The sequence below is a fragment of the Oncorhynchus nerka genome, linkage group LG22 (genome assembly GCF_034236695.1).
Source record: "Oncorhynchus nerka isolate Pitt River linkage group LG22, Oner_Uvic_2.0, whole genome shotgun sequence".
In the NCBI taxonomy this organism is placed as follows: Eukaryota; Metazoa; Chordata; class Actinopteri; order Salmoniformes; family Salmonidae; genus Oncorhynchus; species Oncorhynchus nerka.
In genome coordinates, this window is record NC_088417.1 from 88209922 (window position 1) to 88230463 (window position 20542).

General features: G+C 45.0%; 1 protein-coding gene across 1 annotated transcript; it reads right to left on the bottom strand.

Annotated features, from left to right (window-relative positions):
* Positions 1–2439: 2439 nt before the first annotated feature.
* On the bottom strand, positions 2440–20133 carry c9 (complement component 9). The gene is made up of 12 exons (XM_029628485.2): positions 20024–20133; positions 19788–19896; positions 19479–19632; positions 13502–13643; positions 7679–7817; positions 7040–7273; positions 6693–6832; positions 6395–6495; positions 4570–4701; positions 3881–4056; positions 3003–3225; positions 2440–2884 (listed from the first exon to the last, which is right to left on the bottom strand). The coding sequence occupies exons 1-12, from the start codon at positions 20095–20097 to the stop codon at positions 2712–2714; spliced, it is 1797 nt and encodes a 598-aa protein (XP_029484345.1). The 5' UTR covers positions 20098–20133; the 3' UTR covers positions 2440–2711.
* Positions 20134–20542: the final 409 nt, after the last annotated feature.

Consider the following 20542-nt stretch of genomic DNA (forward strand, 5'->3'; position numbering starts at 1 on the left):
CAAAGCAAAAACAGGTTTTTATAAATCTTTGCAAATGTATAGCATTTTTTAAACAGAAATATCACAGGCTGCCCCCAGGTGGTGAGGGTAGGTAGTAACACATCTGCCACGCTGATCCTCGACACTGGAGCTCACCAGGGGTGCGTGCTCAGTCCCCTCCTGTACTCCCTGTTCACCCACGACTGCATGGCCAGGCACGACTCCAACACCATCATTAAGTTTGCAGACAACACAACAGTGCATGATCATTAACAACAACGAGACAGCCTATAGGGAGGAAGTCAGAGACCTGGCCAGGTGGTGCCAGAATAACAACCTATCCCTCAACGTAACCAAGACTAAGGAGATTATTGTGGACTACAGGAAAAGGAGGACCGAGCACGCCCCCATTCTCATCGACGGGGCTGTACAACGACGGGGCTGTAGTGGAGCAGGTTGAAAGCTTCAAGTTCCTTGGTGTCCACGTCAACAACAAACTAGAATGGTCCAAACACACAAAGACAGTCTAACCGGGTTATCTGCATTGTGTCCCACCCACCACTCGCCAACCCCTCTTTTACGCTACTGCTACTCTCTGTTCATCATATATGCGTAGTCACTAACCACATCTACATGTACATACTACCTCAATCAGCCTGACTAACCGGTGTATGTATGTAGCCTCGCTACTGTATATAGCCTGTCTTTTTACTGTTGTTTTATTTCTTCACCTACCTATTGTTCACCTAATACCTTTTTTGCACTATTGGTTAGAGCCTGTAAGTAAGCATTTCACTGTAAGGTCTACCTACACCTGTTATATTCAGCGCACGTGAAAAATACACTTTGATTTGATTTACATAAGTATTCAGACCTTTTACTCCGTGCCTTGTTGAAGCACCTTTGGCAACGATTATAGCCTTAAGTCTTCATGGGTATGACGTTAAAAGCCTGTATTTCAGGTCTCTTCTCTGGCTGGCCACTCAAGGACATTCAGAGACTTGTCCCAAAGCCACTCCTGCATTGTCTTGGCTGTGTGCTTAGGGCTGCTGTCCTGTTGGAAGGTGAACCTTCGCCCCAATTTGAGGTCCTACACACTGGAGCAAGGATCTCTCTGTACTTTGCTCCGTTCATCTTTCCCTCGATCCTGACTAGTCTCCCAGTCCCTGCCGCTGAAAAACATCTCCACAGCATGATTCTGCCACCACCATGCTTCACCATAGGGATGGTGCCAACTTTTCTACAGACGTGATGCTTGGCATTTAGGCAAAAGAGTTCTATCTTGGTTTTATCAGACCAGAGAATCTTGTTTCTCATTGAGTCCTTTAGGTGCCTTTTGGCAAACACCAAGTGGGCTGTTGTGTGCCTTTTATGGTCATGGTGGTTCCAAACCTCTTCCAGGCCACTGTGTTGTTGGTGACCTTCAATGGTGCCAACCTTTTTTGTTACCCTTCCTCAGATTTTTGCCTCAACACAATTCTGTCTCGGACCTCTACAGACAATTCCTTCGACCTCATGGCTTGGTTTTTGCTTTGACATGCACTGTCAACTGTGAGACCTTATATAGACAGGTGTGTGCCTTTCCAAATCACGTCCAATCAATTGAATTTAGCACAGGTGGACTCCAATAAAATTGTAGAAACATATTAAGGATGATCAATGGAAACAGGATGCACCTGAGCTGAAAGGCATTTCTGTTTTGTTCTTTTATCAATTTTTTAAAATGTCTAAAAACCTATTTTCGCTTTGTCATTATGAGGTATTGTGATTAGATTGATGAGGAAACATGTTTTATTTCATCCATTTTAGAATAAGGCTGTAACATAACAAAATGTGGGAAAAGGGGTCTGAATACTTTCTGAATGCACTGTATATACACTGAGTGGACAAAACATTAACGTCTTCCTAATATTGAGTTGCACCCCCCTTTTGCCCTCAGAAAAGCCTCAAATCATTCTTTAACCTTCAGAAATCTCCCCCTTCTTCTACACTGATTGAAATAGATTTAACAAGTGAACTCAATAAGGGATCATAGCTTTCATCTGGATACACCTGGTCAGTCTATGTCATGGAAGAGCTGGTGTCCTTAATGTTTGGTACACTTTCTGCATATTTTAACACGAGAACATTATGGTTCTAGATATTTGGTTTCCTGAAGGAGGAATCATGACATTATGATTGCCAAACAACAGCAATAGGTTTCGGTTAAAATGCATTCCAAGCCTCCATTTCCCTTAACTTCCTGAGATTATCAAAGATGATCATGAAGACAAACCTAAGGTTTTCTAAGGACCATATGAATTGTATTAACACTGTTGGCCACAAGGCGGAATAGTTTCTTGTTAGACGATCAGTCAAAGGAAGCTACTTCAGGTCACAGTCTAGTGAACACTTGAGATTAGGATGAATTTTAAATATGTAATGGGAGGTTTTCATGATGTATGGATACCTTTCATCATGAACTCTCAATAAAAGGTCAAACTTTATTGGCAATGTTGATTTGTAAAACAGAACTAGGCCTACTTCAAGGAATACGTTGATACAGTTTTTAATATAAAAAAATGACAGGTGTGTGTGTGTGTCTGGCGCGTGCGTGTGGATGTGTTTGCGTGTGTGTATGAGTATGAGTGAGTGAGCGAACATGTGTATAAGATGCATTAACTCCTCTTTGTCTACATGTATGGGGTTCCGTTAGTTATGCAGTGTCATCATAGTGTTCTGTATGAGTGTGCTCAGCAATAGTCTTCAGTGACTATGTCTCCCCTGCAGGTGGCATCAGAAAGGCCCTGTGTGTTACAGCTGCGGGTCCTGATACGTTTTCCTCCACTGCAGCCTGACCAGGCTCCCCAACACGACCAGTTCCCCTCCTGAGGAACCCTCTCCACGGGGGTTTTAGTATTCTTATCTGGAGAAGAAAACTATATTTTCAGCTTGACAGCTTTAACTATATACATAGGACAGTGTGCTTGTGCGTGCATACATGCTTGGGCATGCGTGTGTATACAACGGCTGGCTCCACTCACTGTTATCAGCCTTGGCATCCTGGCAGGCCAGACCTTCAAACTGGGGCAGACAGAGACACAGGCACTTCCCGTCCAGCAGGGCCAGAGAGCCCCCGTTGTGACAGGGCTTACACTTGCACACACTGTACTCAGCCTCGTACTCCTGAGTGGCTCTCTGCATGTTAAGCCTCCTGGTGTTCGCATCAGGCATACTCAGTGGGATCAGGGTCTGAATGGGTTCTGGCTATGAGGGGAGACAGACAGGACAGGAAACTGACTTACTGTAACATTCAGTTCAATACAACTCAAGGAAACAGAGTTGTGATGTGAACTGGAGACAGATGGAAGTGGAGTTATTGGGCATGGGATAGAATGACGGTCAAAGATAAAAGTAACAAAAAGTTTTTTTAAATACATTTGAATGACACCGAGGGGCAACGCTGTTACATCCACTCGCATTCAAACCCATGCATGTGCACACACACGGACACACACTCATACACAGATGTAAATAGTGCAAACATGCACTGAAACGTATTCAGTTGGCCTTGCTGTTATGATGTTTGTTGTCCTGGATGTATTTTGTTTTCTGTTGTTTTCAGTTGTTATTTTCTGTTGGTGTTTCTGTTTTCCTTTGTTTACATTTTCTTCTCTTTTGTTAATTTTGTTGGCTGTTAGGGGACTGTGGCTTGGGGGGAATGGAACGTGAGGTTTTTTTTTGGGGGGGGGGGGGCTTCACTGCAGGTAGATTGTATGTTTTAATATACATACAGTATATATTTTTTATTACAAAAATACAACTTTAACAATCCCCTTTGGGCAATGTAACACCTTCTTTCAGATCTACAGTGTTTATAGGAATGAGACAGTATGGCATAGATTTGGAATTGTGCCCTCACCTCACTGCTGAGGAGTGCAGGGGCATCGCCCACTGTCCGGGCCCAGTTCTGATAGGTCTTCACGTCCATTAGCCCCTCCTTCGTTATCTGGGTTCTCATGGCGACAGCGGCCTCCGGGGTTCCGCCCCTGACTACAGTTATCACCTTATCCACCAGCGCCTTGCCCTCCTTCTCAGCTGTGGATACAGAGCCACCATAGGAATCAAGGAGGGTGGGTGTTGTGTGTGTGTGTCTGTGCCAGCAGCATACCACCATGCATGCCACTGCTGGCTTGCCTCTGAAGCTAAGCAGGGTTGGTCCTGGTTGGTCCCTGGATGGGAGACCAGATGCTGCTGGAAGTGGTGTTGGAGGGCCAGTAGGAGACACTCTTGATTGGGGACATTGCCCTGTGTAGGGTGCCGTATTTCAGATGGGACATTAAACGGGTGTCTTGACTCTGTGGTCACTAAGGATCCCTTGGCACTTATCTTAAGAGTAGGGGTGTTAACCCTGGTGTCCTGGCTAAATTCCCAATCTGGCCCTCATACCATCAGGGCACCTAATCATCCCCAGCTTCCAATTGTCTCATTCATCCCCCTCCTCTCCCCTGTAACTATTCCCCAGGTCTTTGCTGTAAATGAGAATGTGTTCTTAGTCAACTTACCTGGTAAAATAAGGGTTAGATAAACGGTATGTTTGTGTTGACGGACCTGTGTTTTTATTCACAGTGTCTTTACAGTGTCCGGGTCTGATGTGGGCATCTCCTCCAATCCCGATGTTGGTGTCAAAGTTTGCTGAGATTCCAACTTTAATGCAGTCCTGGAGCTTTCTCTCAGTCAGCTCTATAGGAGAGACAACATTGCTAAAACATCAAATACGGACATCACTGCAAACAGGAGAGGTTTTTATATGGTCACATTTCATTCATTTTTCCAAATCATTATAAAAAACATTCATATAGAACCAAATATTTTCTCTCTGATCCTCAATACAATGTTGGGCTGTTTTGAATAAGAGCCCTAGCTAGTATTGATGTTTCATGTATCAGTGGTAGCCTCTTAAATGCCCAGTGCAGTCAAAATGGTCTTTTTCTTATATCATATGTACAACAGCTGATGAAACTAACACTGTAAAGTGTGATTTTTAATTTTTTTATCAGATGGCAAAAGTCCCGACGTTAAATCTTCGTCATACTTCTTCTGCACAAAACTTCTCTTACACCATTTAAGCTAGAAACGCCATTCAAACTTTAAAATGTGCAGACTGGTCTGGAATAGTGTGCTTGCATACAACTGTTTGATATTATTTACACTTTCTGTCCATCTTCATTTACTTTAATTGTGACATCATCACTTCAAACTTCCATTCACTGTAAATGCAACTTTTGACACAAATCAGCTACTTTGGCTAAACACTTATACATCTTCTCTGCTCTTCAAATCTGAAATAATAACATAATTATCTGGTACTGTTACAGCATCAACAACATTTTCTGTAACTTTAAAAACGGACATTTTGATCTTTCCGAACAAGTTAGACAAGAAGTTAGAGGGTATGAAATCTTCATCCACTTCTCTGCTATTCCAATCAGTCCACTGAACAAAAATATCCGCTACGGATCTAACAATACAGCCGTTTTAGTAACTGCATTAAAAAAATGGCCAACTTTTTCCTAACAACTGACATTTTGACCAAAGTTGAAGTAGACATCTTGGTCTACTTATGTGCGATACATATCTGGAAATACGAACAGAAATATCTACTACCAATCAAGCGCTACAGATGTTTTAATAACCACAGCAACTAATTTAGCCACGTTCCCACTGTTGAATTAATTGCTATGGAACTTTTCAGAACTTTCAAATTAGAACAATGTGGGAGCGCATTCAAAGCATGAGACAATGAGTAAACGTTGTTACTAATAACACTAATCAGATACCTTGACCACTTTTCTCAACAATATGTCGTAGACAAAACCTTAAAGGGTATGACACCTTGGTCTACTTCTCATATATTCAAATCTGAAATCAAAACAGCAATAACAATAACTACTTAAGTAAAATATTTTAAACTTTTTCCACTACCACACAAATACTTGTAAAGAGTTTAAAGCAAGTCCCACCAATTTTTCTTCACGGAAAATAACCATCCAGTTTCCTGATAATTGCTGGTAAAAAATGCACTCTACACAGGAACTTCTAATCAGCAGGTTTGCATTGGCGGGAATTCCGGATTTCCATGGTGACAACACCAAACAGTAAATAGGTTAATTGACCAATAACAATGTTCTAAACCTCTGCCAATAACAGCTAGTTTTCCGGTTTCCCCTCCCCACTCAGACCACTCCCAGCCAGTCCTATAAAATTATTGGTTGAGAAATAGTTTTCCTAAAAAGTTCTTTTTGCCAATTTTAATGGAAATCTATTACAATAAGGTATTTAATTGTTACCCAGAAATGATTTCATATAAAAACAGCTGCATTGGACCATTAAGAGTGGTGTTGGTAGAAAAACAACACGATTTTAAGATCCCTACTTTTGTCCTTGATGGTGTCCTGGTTGAGAACGTAGACCAGCTGGTACTCTCCTCCAGACTTCCCATTCCTGGTGTAGTGAGTCCCATAGTCCTCCAGAAAGCTGCATTCCATTCAATTCAATTCCATTAAATTACATTCCATTCAACTTAACTCAAAACACTTCACCCATCCCACAATTGTCCATGCAGGAGTAGGCAAATACACAGACACATAACAATTTATATACATTATATATCAATTTACATACGATATAGTCACAAAAACAATGTGTTTCTAGTGTAATGATAACAGTCCAACCTGAAGTACTGTCCTTTCTCGTACTCCAGAGGTAGAGACTTGACATGCTCTAAAAACTCCCCAGCCACCTGAAGGTCCCGGGAACGCATCCTATAGGTGCTCAGCTGCACATGGCCGTTCACACGCATGAAACTCTTGTTCTGATTGGACAAGAACCAACATCAATTCATAAATTCAAATCAGGGAGTTTAAACTCAATCAGCCAAGACATTTTAGACTTCCATCAAATATAAAGCAACTGTGATTTACAAGATGGATGAAATAAACAAATACAAATGGACTGAAAGTATTTTATCCATGTGGGTACAGAGAGGGTACACTACAGTATAACATGAAGCCTACTGTACCTTGATGGTAGTGTACTCCGAGACTTCCTTGATCATCTGTGTCCTGTCATACTCAGCATCCAACCCAACCCCTCCTGACACAGTCGTATTGGACTTGGCCATAGACTTTTCTGTGGGGGTGAATTTTATGTTCAACCCAGCGCTCACAGTCAACTTGGTCTCAGTCATCAGTTCCCTCAGGAGGGTGTATGTGTCCTCATAGATCTCTTTGGAAACGGTCTCCTCTGCTATAGTCTGGGAAAGACACATGCAGGGGTCAGAGGTCAATCACCAAGGTTTGAATTTGCTGAAGTGTTACATACTGTATTGTCTCATCTTCGAACCCAGAAGCAAATCTCACATGCTCATTGGCCAGCTACTAGATGTTAATAGTCTATAATAGTTAATAGTCACAATGTGGGATGGAACTTTGAGCAAATATACAGACAATATCATAAAGCCAGAATGGTTTGGGTCAGTGCAATTTAAGAACTGATTTGAAATTACATAAAGATTATTTGAAATTACAATGCAAGAATTGAAAAGTTACATTTATGGACGGAGAAGTGATTCATCTTAGTCTGAAATCTGAGCTGAATATCTCTGTTTCAATATTGTTTTACTGAAGTGAAGGCAAATTCCAGGCTAGGCCTTACTCACCTCATAGTTGAGCAAGCCCACGTTCCAAGGCAGCCTGTTGTACTCGTTGTTATTGGTGTTCTTCACCTTGTTGCACATCCCATTGAAGTAGTCGTTGTTGAAGGGGTTTATACGGGGCTCCATGCCCAAGATGTTGATTCTGTCACAGCATAAAGACAGACACAGAACTTAAAATAACACTAATATAATATGTATTTCTATGGACATGTCAGAGAGCTCAGTATTCAGACCTGAGTGGCTGCTGGAGAGCATTCAGGAGCAGACCCGAGTTCAAATAGTATTTGTTTTCTTTACTTTGTGTCTTTGATTGAGTGTGCCTGGAGTCAAGGTTTGCATTTTTGCGAATATTCCATTGCACCAGGCATACTCAATCAAGTGCAGCTATCATCCCGTGCTCAAGAAAGGGAAAGTAACTGAACACTAGCGATCCGTAGCACTAACTTCCATCATCAAAAAAAAAGAAGTATGTATGTCTATATAGGTATGCGTATGTATATATGTATGCATGCGTGTATGGATATATATATATATATATTTACCCAAAAAATAATGGGGGATTGGAAATGATGCATTCAATTACATTGGAAGCAACATTCTTTCCGCAATATTAAGCTGATCCTCCCTCTAGAGAAAAAAAAAACTTCCGTCATCATGAAATGCTTCAAAAGGCTAGTCAAAGACTACATCACCTCCTCCCTCCCCTGACACACTCAACCCGCTCCAATTCGCCTACCGCCCTGACAGATCTACGAACGAAGCAATCACCATTGCGATGCACACTGCCCTCACCCACTTGTACAAAAGGGATGCACACAGTATGTGAGGTGTCACGATCGTTTGTAGAAACGGACCAAGGCGCAGCGAATGTTGAGATCCACATTATTTATTAGAAAGTGAAACTAAGCAAAGATAAATAAACAAACTAACAACGAACTGTGGCTACAGAGATGCTACAGGCACTAACACAAAACAATATCCCATAACACACAGGTGGAAAAAACGCTACTTAAGTATGATCCCCAATTATCAAATTGGGAACGATACTAAAACACCAACATAGAAAAAACTAACTAGAACCCCACATAGAAAATATAAACTAGACTAAACCCCTGGTCACGACCTGACCTACTCTACCATAGAAAATAAAGGCATTCTATGGTCAGGACGTGACATGAGTTTGCTGTTCATTGACTACAGCTCTGTCTTCAATACCATAGTGCCATCTAAACTCATCACAAAGCTCACGACCCTTGGACTGAACTCCTCTCTATGCATCTGGGTCATGGACTTCCTGATGGGTCGCACCTAGGTGGCATCATTACCTCCGCCACAATGATCCTCATCACAGAGGCCCCAGAAGGGTGCATCCTAGGTCCCCTTCTGTATTCCCTGTATACCCACGATTTCGTGGTTTCACACAGTTCCAACTCCATTATCAAGTTCGCTGATGACACGATAGTAGTAGGCCTGATTACCAACAATGACGAGACGGCCTACAGAGAGGAGTTAGGTCCTCTTGACGGCGTGGTGCCAGGTAAACAATCTCTCCCTCAACATCAGCAAAATAAAGGAGCTGATTGTGGACTTCAGGAGGAACCAGGTTGGGCACGCCCCATCCACATCAACGGTGCCATCGTGGAGACGATACAGAACGTAAAGTTCCTCGGCATACACATCTCTGATGAGCTGAAATGGTCAAACCACACGGACACCGTAGTGAAGCAGGCAAGGCAGCAACTCTTCAACCTCAACTACAAACATTTACCCTGCACACCCTCCAATGGACATTTATCATTGTTACAGCTGGAAATATGTAAATATTATTCATTTTTATTATTGTTTCATTCACTTCTCACCGCCCTCCCCTGCTGCTCCCCCCTCTATAGACACTTACCAGGCACACACCCCCCAATGGACATTTATCATTGTACATTTTTAAATGTGTATATTATTATTATTATTATGATTATCTCATTCACTTCTATTTGACCTGCACTGTTGGAGCTCGGAGCATAAAAATTGCACTGTAACTTGCGAATCAATCTGCGATCTTGTGCATGTGAATAACAAACTAATCTGATGTAAAATATTTAAAACAAAAATAAATACTAGTTGAACCCTATTTGGTCTGCTACTTCCGGGTTGGAGCGAGCGGTCGCATCCGCACCTCGGTCCGCAGGAGACACTGCTAGCTAGCCAACAGCTAGCCAACGTCTACCGAATAGAACTTCCCCACTCAACAACCCGGTCGCATTCCGCTTCGCTCCACAGGTAGTATCACATTTTCATTTAATTTCATTACAGTACAACAGTTTGATTTGTTTGATCGTAGCTAGCTACATAGCTAGCTACATAGCCGTCTTTGTATCAAAGATAATTGTGTAGTCTAGAGCGATTTTCTAGGTTAGCTAGCCAGCTATTGTCGTTCTTTTAACGCAATGTAACGTAATCAACACTGCTAGCTAGCCAGCTAGCCCCCGAATAGCAGCACTGTAGCCACTGCCAGCTAGCCTACAAAGTCAACAACGCAGCCACTGCCAGCTAGCCTACTTCAGCAGTACTGTATCATTTTAATCATTTTAGTCAATAAGATTCTTGCTACGTAAGCTTAACTTTCTGAACATTCGAGACGTGTAGTCCACTTGTCATTCTAATCTCCTTTGCATTAGCGTAGCCTCTTCTGTAGCCTGTCAACTATGTGTCTGTCTATCCCTGTTCTCTCCTCTCTGCACAGACCATACAAACGCTCCACACCGCGTGGCCGCGGCCACCTAATCTGGTGGTCCCAGCGCGCACGACCCACGTGGAGTTCCAGGTCTCCGGTAGCCTCTGGAACTGCCGATCTGCGGCCAACAAGGCAGAGTTCATCTCAGCCTATGCCTCCCTCCAGTCCCTCGACTTTTTGGCACTGACGGAAACATGGATCACCACAGATAACACTGCTACTCCTACTGCTCTCTCTTCGTCCGCCCACGTGTTCTCGCACACCCCGAGAGCTTCTGGTCAGCGGGGTGGTGGCACCGGGATCCTCATCTCTCCCAAGTGGTCATTCTCTCTTTCTCCCTTACCCATCTGTCTATCGCCTCCTTTGAATTCCATGCTGTCACAGTTACCAGCCCTTTCAAGCTTAACATCCTTATCATTTATCGCCCTCCAGGTTCCCTCGGAGAGTTCATCAATGAGCTTGATGCCTTGATAAGCTCCTTTCCTGAGGACGGCTCACCTCTCACAGTTCTGGGCGACTTTAACCTCCCCCCACGTCTACCTTTGACTCATTCCTCTCTGCCTCCTTCTTTCCACTCCTCTCCTCTTTTGACCTCACCCTCTCACCTTCCCCCTACTCACAAGGCAGGCAATACGCTCGACCTCATCTTTACTAGATGCTGTTCTTCCACTAACCTCATTGCAACTCCCCTCCAAGTCTCCGACCACTACCTTGTATCCTTTTCCCTCTCGCTCTCATCCAACACTTCCCACACTGCCCCTACTCGGATGGTATCGCGCCGTCTCAACCTTCGCTCTCTCTCCCCCGCTACTCTCTCCTCTTCCATCCTATCATCTCTTCCCTCTGCTCAAACCTTCTCCAACCTATCTCCTGATTCTGCCTCCTCAACCCTCCTCTCCTCCCTTTCTGCATCCTTTGACTCTCTATGTCCCCTATCCTCCAGGCCGGCTCTGTCCTCCCCTCCCGCTCCGTGGCTCGACGACTCATTGCGAGCTCACAGAACAGGGCTCCGGGCAGCCGAGCGGAAATGGAGGAAAACTCGCCTCCCTGCGGACCTGGCATCCTTTCACTCCCTCCTCTCTACATTTTCCTCTTCTGTCTCTGCTGCTAAAGCCACTTTCTACCACTCTAAATTCCAAGCATCTGCCTCTAACACTAGGAAGCTCTTTGCCACCTTCTCCTCCCTCCTGAATCCCCCTCCCCTCCCCCTCCTCCCTCTCTGCAGATGACTTCGTCAACCATTTTGAAAAGAAGGTCGACGACATCCGATCCTCGTTTGCTAAGTCAAACGACACCGCTGGTTCTGCTCACACTGCCCTACCCTGTGCTCTGACCTCTTTCTCCCTCTCTCTCCAGATGAAATCTCGCGTCTTGTGACGGCCGGCCGCCCAACAACCTGCCCGCTTGACCCTATCCCCTCCTCTCTTCTCCAGACGATTTCCGGAGACCTTCTCCCTTACCTCACCTCGCTCATCAACTCATCCCTGACCGCTGGCTACGTCCCTTCCGTCTTCAAGAGAGCGAGAGTTGCACCCCTTCTGAAAAAACCTACACTCGATCCCTCCGATGTCAACAACTACAGACCAGTATCCCTTCTTTCTTTTCTCTCCAAAACTCTTGAACGTGCCGTCCTTGGCCAGCTCTCCCGCTATCTCTCTCAGAATGACCTTCTTGATCCAAATCAGTCAGGTTTCAAGACTAGTCATTCAACTGAGACTGCTCTTCTCTGTATCACGGAGGCGCTCCGCACTGCTAAAGCTAACTCTCTCTCCTCTGCTCTCATCCTTCTAGACCTATCGGCTGCCTTTGATACTGTGAACCATCAGATCCTCCTCTCCACCCTCTCCGAGTTGGGCATCTCCGGCGCGTCCCACGCTTGGATTGCGTCCTACCTGACAGGTCGCTCCTACCAGGTGGCGTGGCGAGAATCTGTCTCCACACCACGTGCTCTCACCACTGGTGTCCCCCAGGGCTCTGTTCTAGGCCCTCTCCTATTCTCGCTATACACCAAGTCACTTGGCTCTGTCATAACCTCACATGGTCTCTCCTATCATTGCTATGCAGACGACACACAATTAATCTTCTCCTTTCCCCCTTCTGATGACCAGGTGGCGAATCGCATCTCTGCATGTCTGGCAGACATATCAGTGTGGATGACGGATCACCACCTCAAGCTGAACCTCGGCAAGACGGAGCTGCTCTTCCTCCCGGGGAAGGACTGCCCGTTCCATGATCTCGCCATCACGGTTGACAACTCCATTGTGTCCTCCTCCCAGAGCGCTAAGAACCTTGGCGTGATCCTGGACAACACCCTGTCGTTCTCAAATAACATCAAGGCGGTGGCCCGTTCCTGTAGGTTCATGCTCTACAACATCCGCAGAGTACGACCCTGCCTCACACAGGAAGCGGCGCAGGTCCTAATCCAGGCACTTGTCATCTCCCGTCTGGATTACTGCAACTCGCTGTTGGCTGGGCTCCCTGCCTGTGCCATTAAACCCCTACAACTCATCCAGAACGCCGCAGCCCGTCTGGTGTTCAACCTTCCCAAGTTCTCTCACGTCACCCCGCTCCTCCGCTCTCTCCACTGGCTTCCAGTTGAAGCTCGCATCCGCTACAAGACCATGGTGCTTGCCTACGGAGCTGTGAGGGGAACGGCACCTCAGTACCTCCAGGCTCTGATCAGGCCCTACACCCAAACAAGGGCACTGCGTTCATCCACCTCTGGCCTGGTCGCCTCCCTACCACTGAGGAAGTACAGTTCCCGCTCAGCCCAGTCAAAACTGTTCGCTGCTCTGGCCCCCCAATGGTGGAACAAACTCCCTCACGACGCCAGGACAGCGGAGTCAATCACCACCTTCCGGAGACACCCGAAACCCCACCTCTTTAAGGAATACCTAGGATAGGATAAAGTAATCCTTCTCACCCCCCTTAAAAGATTTAGATGCACTATTGTAAAGTGGCTGTTCCACTGGATGTCATAAGGTGAATGCACCAATTTGTAAGTCGCTCTGGATAAGAGCGTCTGCTAAATGACTTAAATGTAATGTAATGTAAATGTACTGTCCAGGTGTTTGAGAGGTGAGTGCTGCTGTGCTGACCCGTATCCGGCAGTCCTGCCCTGTTCGTTGGTGTCGTACAACTTTGTGCCACAGGGCTTACGTACGGGCTCACAGTCCTCGTCTGACCCGTCCTCGCAGTCATAGTCTCCGTTACACGACAGTCTCAACTTAATACATGCACCTTCACAAAGAGAGGGAGAGAGAGCGAGAAACACAGACGGACAGAAACGTGCATGATCAGTGTATGATGACAGTTTTATCAATTAATTCACTGCAATAGCACTACTACAACTGTGTAAATTGTATTACTGTTAACTTAACTTTAGTCCATAGCTGCTCAGAGTAAACGTCCTGCCCTAACTGAAATATTGCCACCAGCTTTGATGCACACAGATTCAGCTTCATATTCGATCTGAAAAATGGAGGCACCATTGTTACAGCCCCTCCCTGCTCTGTCTACTGGGTTTTGCTGTGCTTACTTTCTGCAGGAGATTGGTGGGCGGAGTAGTAGAGGTGGGCGGAGCTGGGAGGGTCGTCAGTGCTGATGGGGCACACTTGTGAAATCTCAGCTGTGGCATAAAGCCACTGTTTCCCCATTCAGCAAGAGATTCCTCTCTCCATGCATACCTTTGGTTGTTTTGATGTAGCTGTGGCAGTTGACACACGTTGGGCAGTGTTAGCTCTTTGTTATTTTTTGTGTGGTGACCATGGCTGGGGCAGTTGTCTCAGGAGCACATCCGTGGCTCAGTGGGGTAACCAGCTTGCTAGGAGCTTTGTCTGTGACAGCAGGGTAAAGTGCATGAAGACTGAGGTTGAGCTAGTAATAGGTCTTGGGGAAGCTCCACTTGTTTTTTTGTTTTTTTTCTATCCTGTGTGGTTGACACTGATTCTCTTTTGTCTGGTTTGGGGTACTCAATTGGGGCGAGAGCAGGTTTTTTGTTCGTTGACTGTTTGACTGTGGCTAACATTGAGTAATTATTCCAAGTCCTGAGGGAGGAGCTTCTGGATTGCTATACTAAAGATCAATTGTTACAAATTGCGACATAACATTGAGATTGATGATAAACTGTCTGAAAGAGACGGTTAAGTCCATACTAAAGGCCAAGTCCATACTAAAGGCCAAGTCCATACTAAAGGCCAAGTCCATACTAAAGGTTAAGTCCATACTAAAGGCCAAGTCCATAATAAAGGCCAAGTCCATACTAAAGGTCAAGTCCATACTAAAGGTCAAGTCCATACTAAAGGCCAAGTCCATACTAAAGGCCAAGTCCATACTAAAGGCCAAGTCCATACTAAAGGCCAAGTCCATACTAAAGGCCAAGTCCATACTAAAGGCCACGTCCATACTAAAGGCCAAGTCCATACTAAAGGCCAAGTCCATAATAAAGGCCAAGTCCATACTAAAGGCCAAGTCCATACTAAAGGCCACGTCCATACTAAAGGCCAAGTCCATACTAAAGGCCAAGTCCATACTAAAGGCCAAGTCCAAACTAAAGGCCAAGTCCATACTAAAGGCCAAGTCCATACTAAAGGCCAAGTCCATACTAAAGGCCAAGTCCAAACTAAAGGCCAAGTCCATACTAAAGGCCAAGTCCATACTAAAGGCCATGTCCATACTAAAGGTTAAGTCCATACTAAAGGCCAAGTCCATAATAAAGGCCAAGTCTATACTAAAGGTTAAGTCCATACTAAAGGCCAAGTCCATACTAAAGGTTAAGTCCATACTAAAGGTTAAGTCCATACTAAAGGCCAAGCCCATACTAAAGGCCAAGTCCATAATAAAGGCCAAGTCCATAATAAAGGCCAAGTCCATACTAAAGGCCAAGTCCATACTAAAGGTTAAGTCCATACTAAAGGCCAAGTCCATAATAAAGGCCAAGTCCATACTAAAGGCCAAGTCCATACTAAAGGCCAAGTCCATACTAAAGGTTGAGTCCATACTAAAGGTTAAGTCCATACTAAAGCTTAAGTCCATACTAAAGGCCAAGTCCATAATAAAGGCCAAGTCCATACTAAAGGTTAAGTCCATACTAAAGGTTAAGTCCATAATAAAGGCCAAGTCCATACTAAAGGCCAAGTCCATACTAAAGGTTAAGTCCATACTAGGTTAAGTCCATACTAAAGGTCAAGCCCATACTAAAGGCCAAGTCCATAATAAAGGCCAAGTCCATAATAAAGGCCAAGTCCATACTAAAGGTTAAGTCCATACTAAAGGTTAAGTCCATACTAAAGGCCAAGTCCATACTAAAGGCCAAGTCCATACTAAAGGTCAACTTGATTGAATCCGGCATTCTAATGGAGATGTTTTCTCCTGGTTTGGCTACATTTCGGTCCACTCAAACGCCCATAATCCAATCTTATCTTTTGAACAGCAAAAATAACTTTTGTTGCTACAACTAGAGCATGATTGACTAAAACGTCAACAAGCCTTGGAAAAGGAGTTGGAGGTAGAAAGGTTTAAACCGGAAACGGAGCATGCCAAACTGACGCTGCAACAAGTCCGTTTAGACATAGTCTGTCATGCCCTGGCCTTAGTATTCTGTGTTTTCTTTATTATGTTGGTTAGGCCAGGGTGTGACATGGGTGATTTATGTGTTTTGTCTTATCTAGGGTTTTTGTAGTCTATGGGGTTGTGTTCAGTTGAGTGTTCTAGGTAAGTCTATGGTTGCCTGGAGTGGTTCTCAATCAGAGGCAGGTGTTTTTCGTTGTCTCTGATTGGGAACCATATTTAGGCAGCCATATTCTTTAGGTATCTTGTGGGTGATTGTTCCTGTCTCTGTGTTTTGTACCAGTTAGGACTGTTTCGTTTTTTTCACGTTTTCTTATTTTGTAGAGTGTTCATGTTTTCATCTTTCATTAAAGATGTTTATAAATAACAACGCTGCATTTTGGTCCTCCGATCCTTCTCGCCTCTCCTCTTCGGAAGAAGAGGAAGAAATCCCTTACAGAATCACCCACCACAACAGGACCAAGCGGCGTGGTGACAGGCAGCGGCAGCAGGAGCAGCGCAAGGAGGAATGGACATGGGATGATGTGTTGGACGGCAAGGGTTGCTACACATGGGAGGAGATCCTGGCGGGAAAGGATCGCCTCCCATGGGAACAGGTGGAGGCAGCTAGGAGAGCAGAGGCAGCCGGAGAGAGGAGCCGTCGATACAAGGGAACACGGCTGGCAAGGAAGCCCGAGAGTCAGCCCCAACATTTTTTGGGGGAGGCACACAGGAAGTGTGGCGAAGCCAGGTAGGAAACCTGCACCAACTTCCTGTGCTTACCGGAGGACTAGAGAGACCAGGCAGGCACCGTGTTATGCTGTGGAGCGCACGGTGTCCCCAGTGCGGGTGCATAGCCCGGTTCGGTACATACCAGCTCCTCGTATCGGCCCGGGCTAGAGTGGGCATCGAGCCAGGTGCCATGAAGCCGGCTCTACGCATCTGGTCTCCAGTGCATCTCCTTGGGCCGGCGTACATGGCACCAGCCTTGCGCATGGTGTGCCCGGTTCACCTGCACAGCCCAGTGCGGGCTATTCCACCTCGCCGCACTGGCAGGGCGACCGGGAGCATTCAACCAGGTAAGGTTGGGCAGGCTCGGTGCTCAAGAGCTCCAGTGCTCTTATTTTGGTTAGGCCAGGGTGTGACATGGGTGATTTATGTGTTTTGTCTTATCTAGGGTTTTTGTAGTCTATGGGGTTGTGTTCAGTTGAGTGTTCTAGGTAAGTCTATGGTTGCCTGGAGTGGTTCTCAATCAGAGGCAGGTGTTTTTTGTTGTCTCTGATTGGGAACCATATTTAGGCAGCCATATTCTTTAGGTATCTTGTGGGTGATTGTTCCTGTCTCTGTGTTTTGTACCAGTTAGGACTGTTTCGGTTTTTCCACATTTTCTTATTTTGTAGAGTGTTCACGTTTTCATCTTTCATTAAAGATGTTTATAAATAACCATGCTGCATTTTGGTCCTCCTCTCCTTCCCAGGAAGAAAACCGTTACATGGTCAGAGATGGTAAGCTCTCTGACATGTCTCTTAATGACAGTTACGGTGATTTCTCTGGAGTTCGTGCTCAGCTTTCCTTCAATGTAGCTGGAAAATTGAGGCTCCGGATGAAATTCAGTGAAAAGAGTAGCAGATTCCAAGAATTGGCCTGACACCAACCGTACATTGATGTTTCAATGTGTGCTAACTGGAAAGCACAAGAGGCCTACTCGGCTCTTAACGTTGCTGACAGCCAAAACTAGGGCAAAGTTAAAGCTGCTGTGTTGCACGCCTATGAGTTAGTTCCAGAAGGGTATCGCCAGTGGTTTAGAACCTGGAAAATAGCTAACAAACAGACTTTTGTTGAGTTCGCAAGGGATTTGCACACCCAGTTTAATCGATGGTGCACTTCGTTAGATGTTACAACCTACGAGCAGTTGTGCTGGAGCAGTTCAAAGATTGTCTCTGACCGCCTTGCCACATACATAAATGAGCATAAGGTGCAGACCGCCTCCGGGGCTGCCGTGTTGGCTGATGAATATGTGTTGAGGCATAAAGGTCACTTTGGGGAACCCCGTTTTAGCAGTGATGGTCGCAGGGATAGTTTTGGGACTAAATTCTTTCCTACTGGGCCTGACCTTGTCTCAAGGGTTGACTGTGGTTCCCATGTGAAGTCAGATCATGGCAAAATCTGCAATTACTGCCGTGGTAAAGGTCATTGGAAAAATGAATTCCCTGTCCTTAGCGTTAAAGCTAGGCCTTCTGGGGTTAATGTGCCCGTAAAGCCTATGGAATTAGCGGCACCTGCTTCTAAGTTAAGGGATTCAATTGTTCCACCTCAGGACTAGTTAAAATAACCATTGGGTATGGTTGACAGTGCATCCATCTATTAACCGTTTCATTACTGAGGGTTACGTATCTCTGATAGGTAACCAAGAGAGTGTCCCGGATGAGCCCCCACTTGTTACAACCTGGCTGAAGATTGGAACAAATAATGGGAAACCACACACTGAGTAAAGGAATAACAAAATGAATTTATTCCATACATAAAGTAAACACTCACAACTATAATCAGATGAGGCAGGAAGGTCAGTAAATTAGGTGTCAACTGCCAAAGCCACAACAAAACAACCAAAGGTATGCATGGTGAGGAATCTCTTGCTGAATGGTGAAAAAGTGGCTTTAACTGAGCTTTCACAAGTGTGCCCCATCAGCACTGACGACCCTCCCAGCTCCGCCCACCTCTACTACTCAGCGAAATGCACCAGCCACTTTTCAACGCCTTATGAACAGGGTTGTTTCTGGTTTGGAGGGATGTGCTGTGCACCTCGATGAGGTAGTTGTGTACAGTGATACATGGGAACAACACTTGTGCCGTGTAGCAGCACTGTTTGGTCGCCTGGCAGAAGCTCGACTTACCATTAACTTGGCAAAGTGTGAGTTTGCCAGGGCAACTGTGACATACCTTGGTGAAGTTGTCGGTCAGGGGGAAGTACGGCCGGTACGCGCTAATGTTTTGGCCATTGATCATTATACTCAAGTCCAACCACTAAAAAAGATCTCCAGTGTTTTTTTGGGATGGTCAGCTACAACCGCAGTTTTGTAAGAATATTTCAACTGAGGCCGCACCCCTTACTGACTTGCTTAAGGCAAAGGCCAACTTTGTGTGGTCTCCATTATGTCAATGGTCCTTTGCGGACGTTAAAGCTCTTCTCAGTACTGCTCCTGCAGGAGATTGGTGGGTGGAGTAGGTGAGGTGGGTGGAGCTGGGAGGGTTGTCAGTGCTGATGGAGCACGCTTGTCAAAGCTCAGCTCTGGCATAAAGCCACTGTTTCCCCATTCAGCAAGAGATTCCTCTCTCCATGTTGACATCTAATTTACTGACCTTCATCTGATTATAGTTGTGAGTGTTTACTTTATTTATGGAATAAATTAATTTTGTTATTCCTTTACTCCGTGTGTGGTTTCCCATTGTTTGTTACAATCTTGAGCCAGGTTGTAACACCATACATAGACATACTCATGGCTATGACCTAATTGGGAGGTACAGTACCTGATTCACAAGTGAACTCAGTGCTGGAGCACTCAGAGGGCTGGGCCTGTTCACACACAGCTTCACTGGTGCACGCCTGCTGCTCTCCTATTGGCTGTCCTTGACAGGGCTTCCCACCAAATTGGCCGAACACCTCCACACTCCGAGAACGGTGCTGCCAACATGACAGAGTTCACACAGTTAAGGAGCATACAAACTTTCACTCATGCTTTTTAAACCATGAATAATTTGAGTCTGACATTTGAGAAAAATTAGAGACTGGGAGGCCAAATTGCTAGGCCCTGTATATTTGATTAATCTGGGACCCACCCGTATCTTGGTGCAGCTGTTACAGGGGGTCCACTCAGACCAGCGGCTCCAGACACAGTCCACCGGGTCAGGGGGAGCCACCTTGACCTCCCGAGTGTCCCGTTTGCCTCTATGGGTTACACACATAAGGTTCAGAGCTCAGATTACTAGAACAAGTGTCCTCTAATTGTATTTTGTGTAATGAGAGAATAAACAAGAGTAATGAGAGTATTTTGTGTCAAATAGAGCATACGTACGTTCTGTTTTCATCACCAGACACAGCCACAGCACAGAACCCCAAGAGAAGAGCAGCAGCTACCTCAGTCCTCATAACGGCAGAATGATAAACAGAAGTTTGGTATGTCTTGCTTTATATATACGGCCTTTCTGTTAATGATTGCAGAACAAATCGATAGTTTGGATCTTGATTTATGGAAAAACGCAACCCAGAGTGTTATCAGTGGACTCATGGTAGAGTTAGTGGACTATCCCCTATTTCGCAATTTATTACAATTATTGTGTATTAGAATAAATGGACAGAATATTTTCGAAATACAGTGTATTTAGCATTTTTCTATCCAATATATTATCCCAACATATGATACATTTCTGAAATTCTCAAGACGTTTCCTAATCACACAAAAATGACAAATGTTAATATCATATTCATAGGAGGCATTACACACCATTTTGTGTACTCTGAGCCAAAACCATATTTTCAATTTGGGACAGTTTATTTCTTGGTCTGACAAGTAAAAATCTAAACTATTGTTTCT

Coding starts and splice junctions, on each gene's coding strand:
- c9 (XM_029628485.2), bottom strand. CDS start 20,097: ATGAGGACTGAGGTAGCTGCTGCTCTTCTCTTGGGGTTCTGTGCTGTG. Junction 7,818..13,501: donor GGCAGGACTGCCGGATACGG/GTCAGCACAGCA, acceptor ATGCTGTGACAG/AATCAACATCTTGGGCATGG. Junction 6,833..7,039: donor CGGAGTACACTACCATCAAG/GTACAGTAGGCT, acceptor TTGTCCAATCAG/AACAAGAGTTTCATGCGTGT.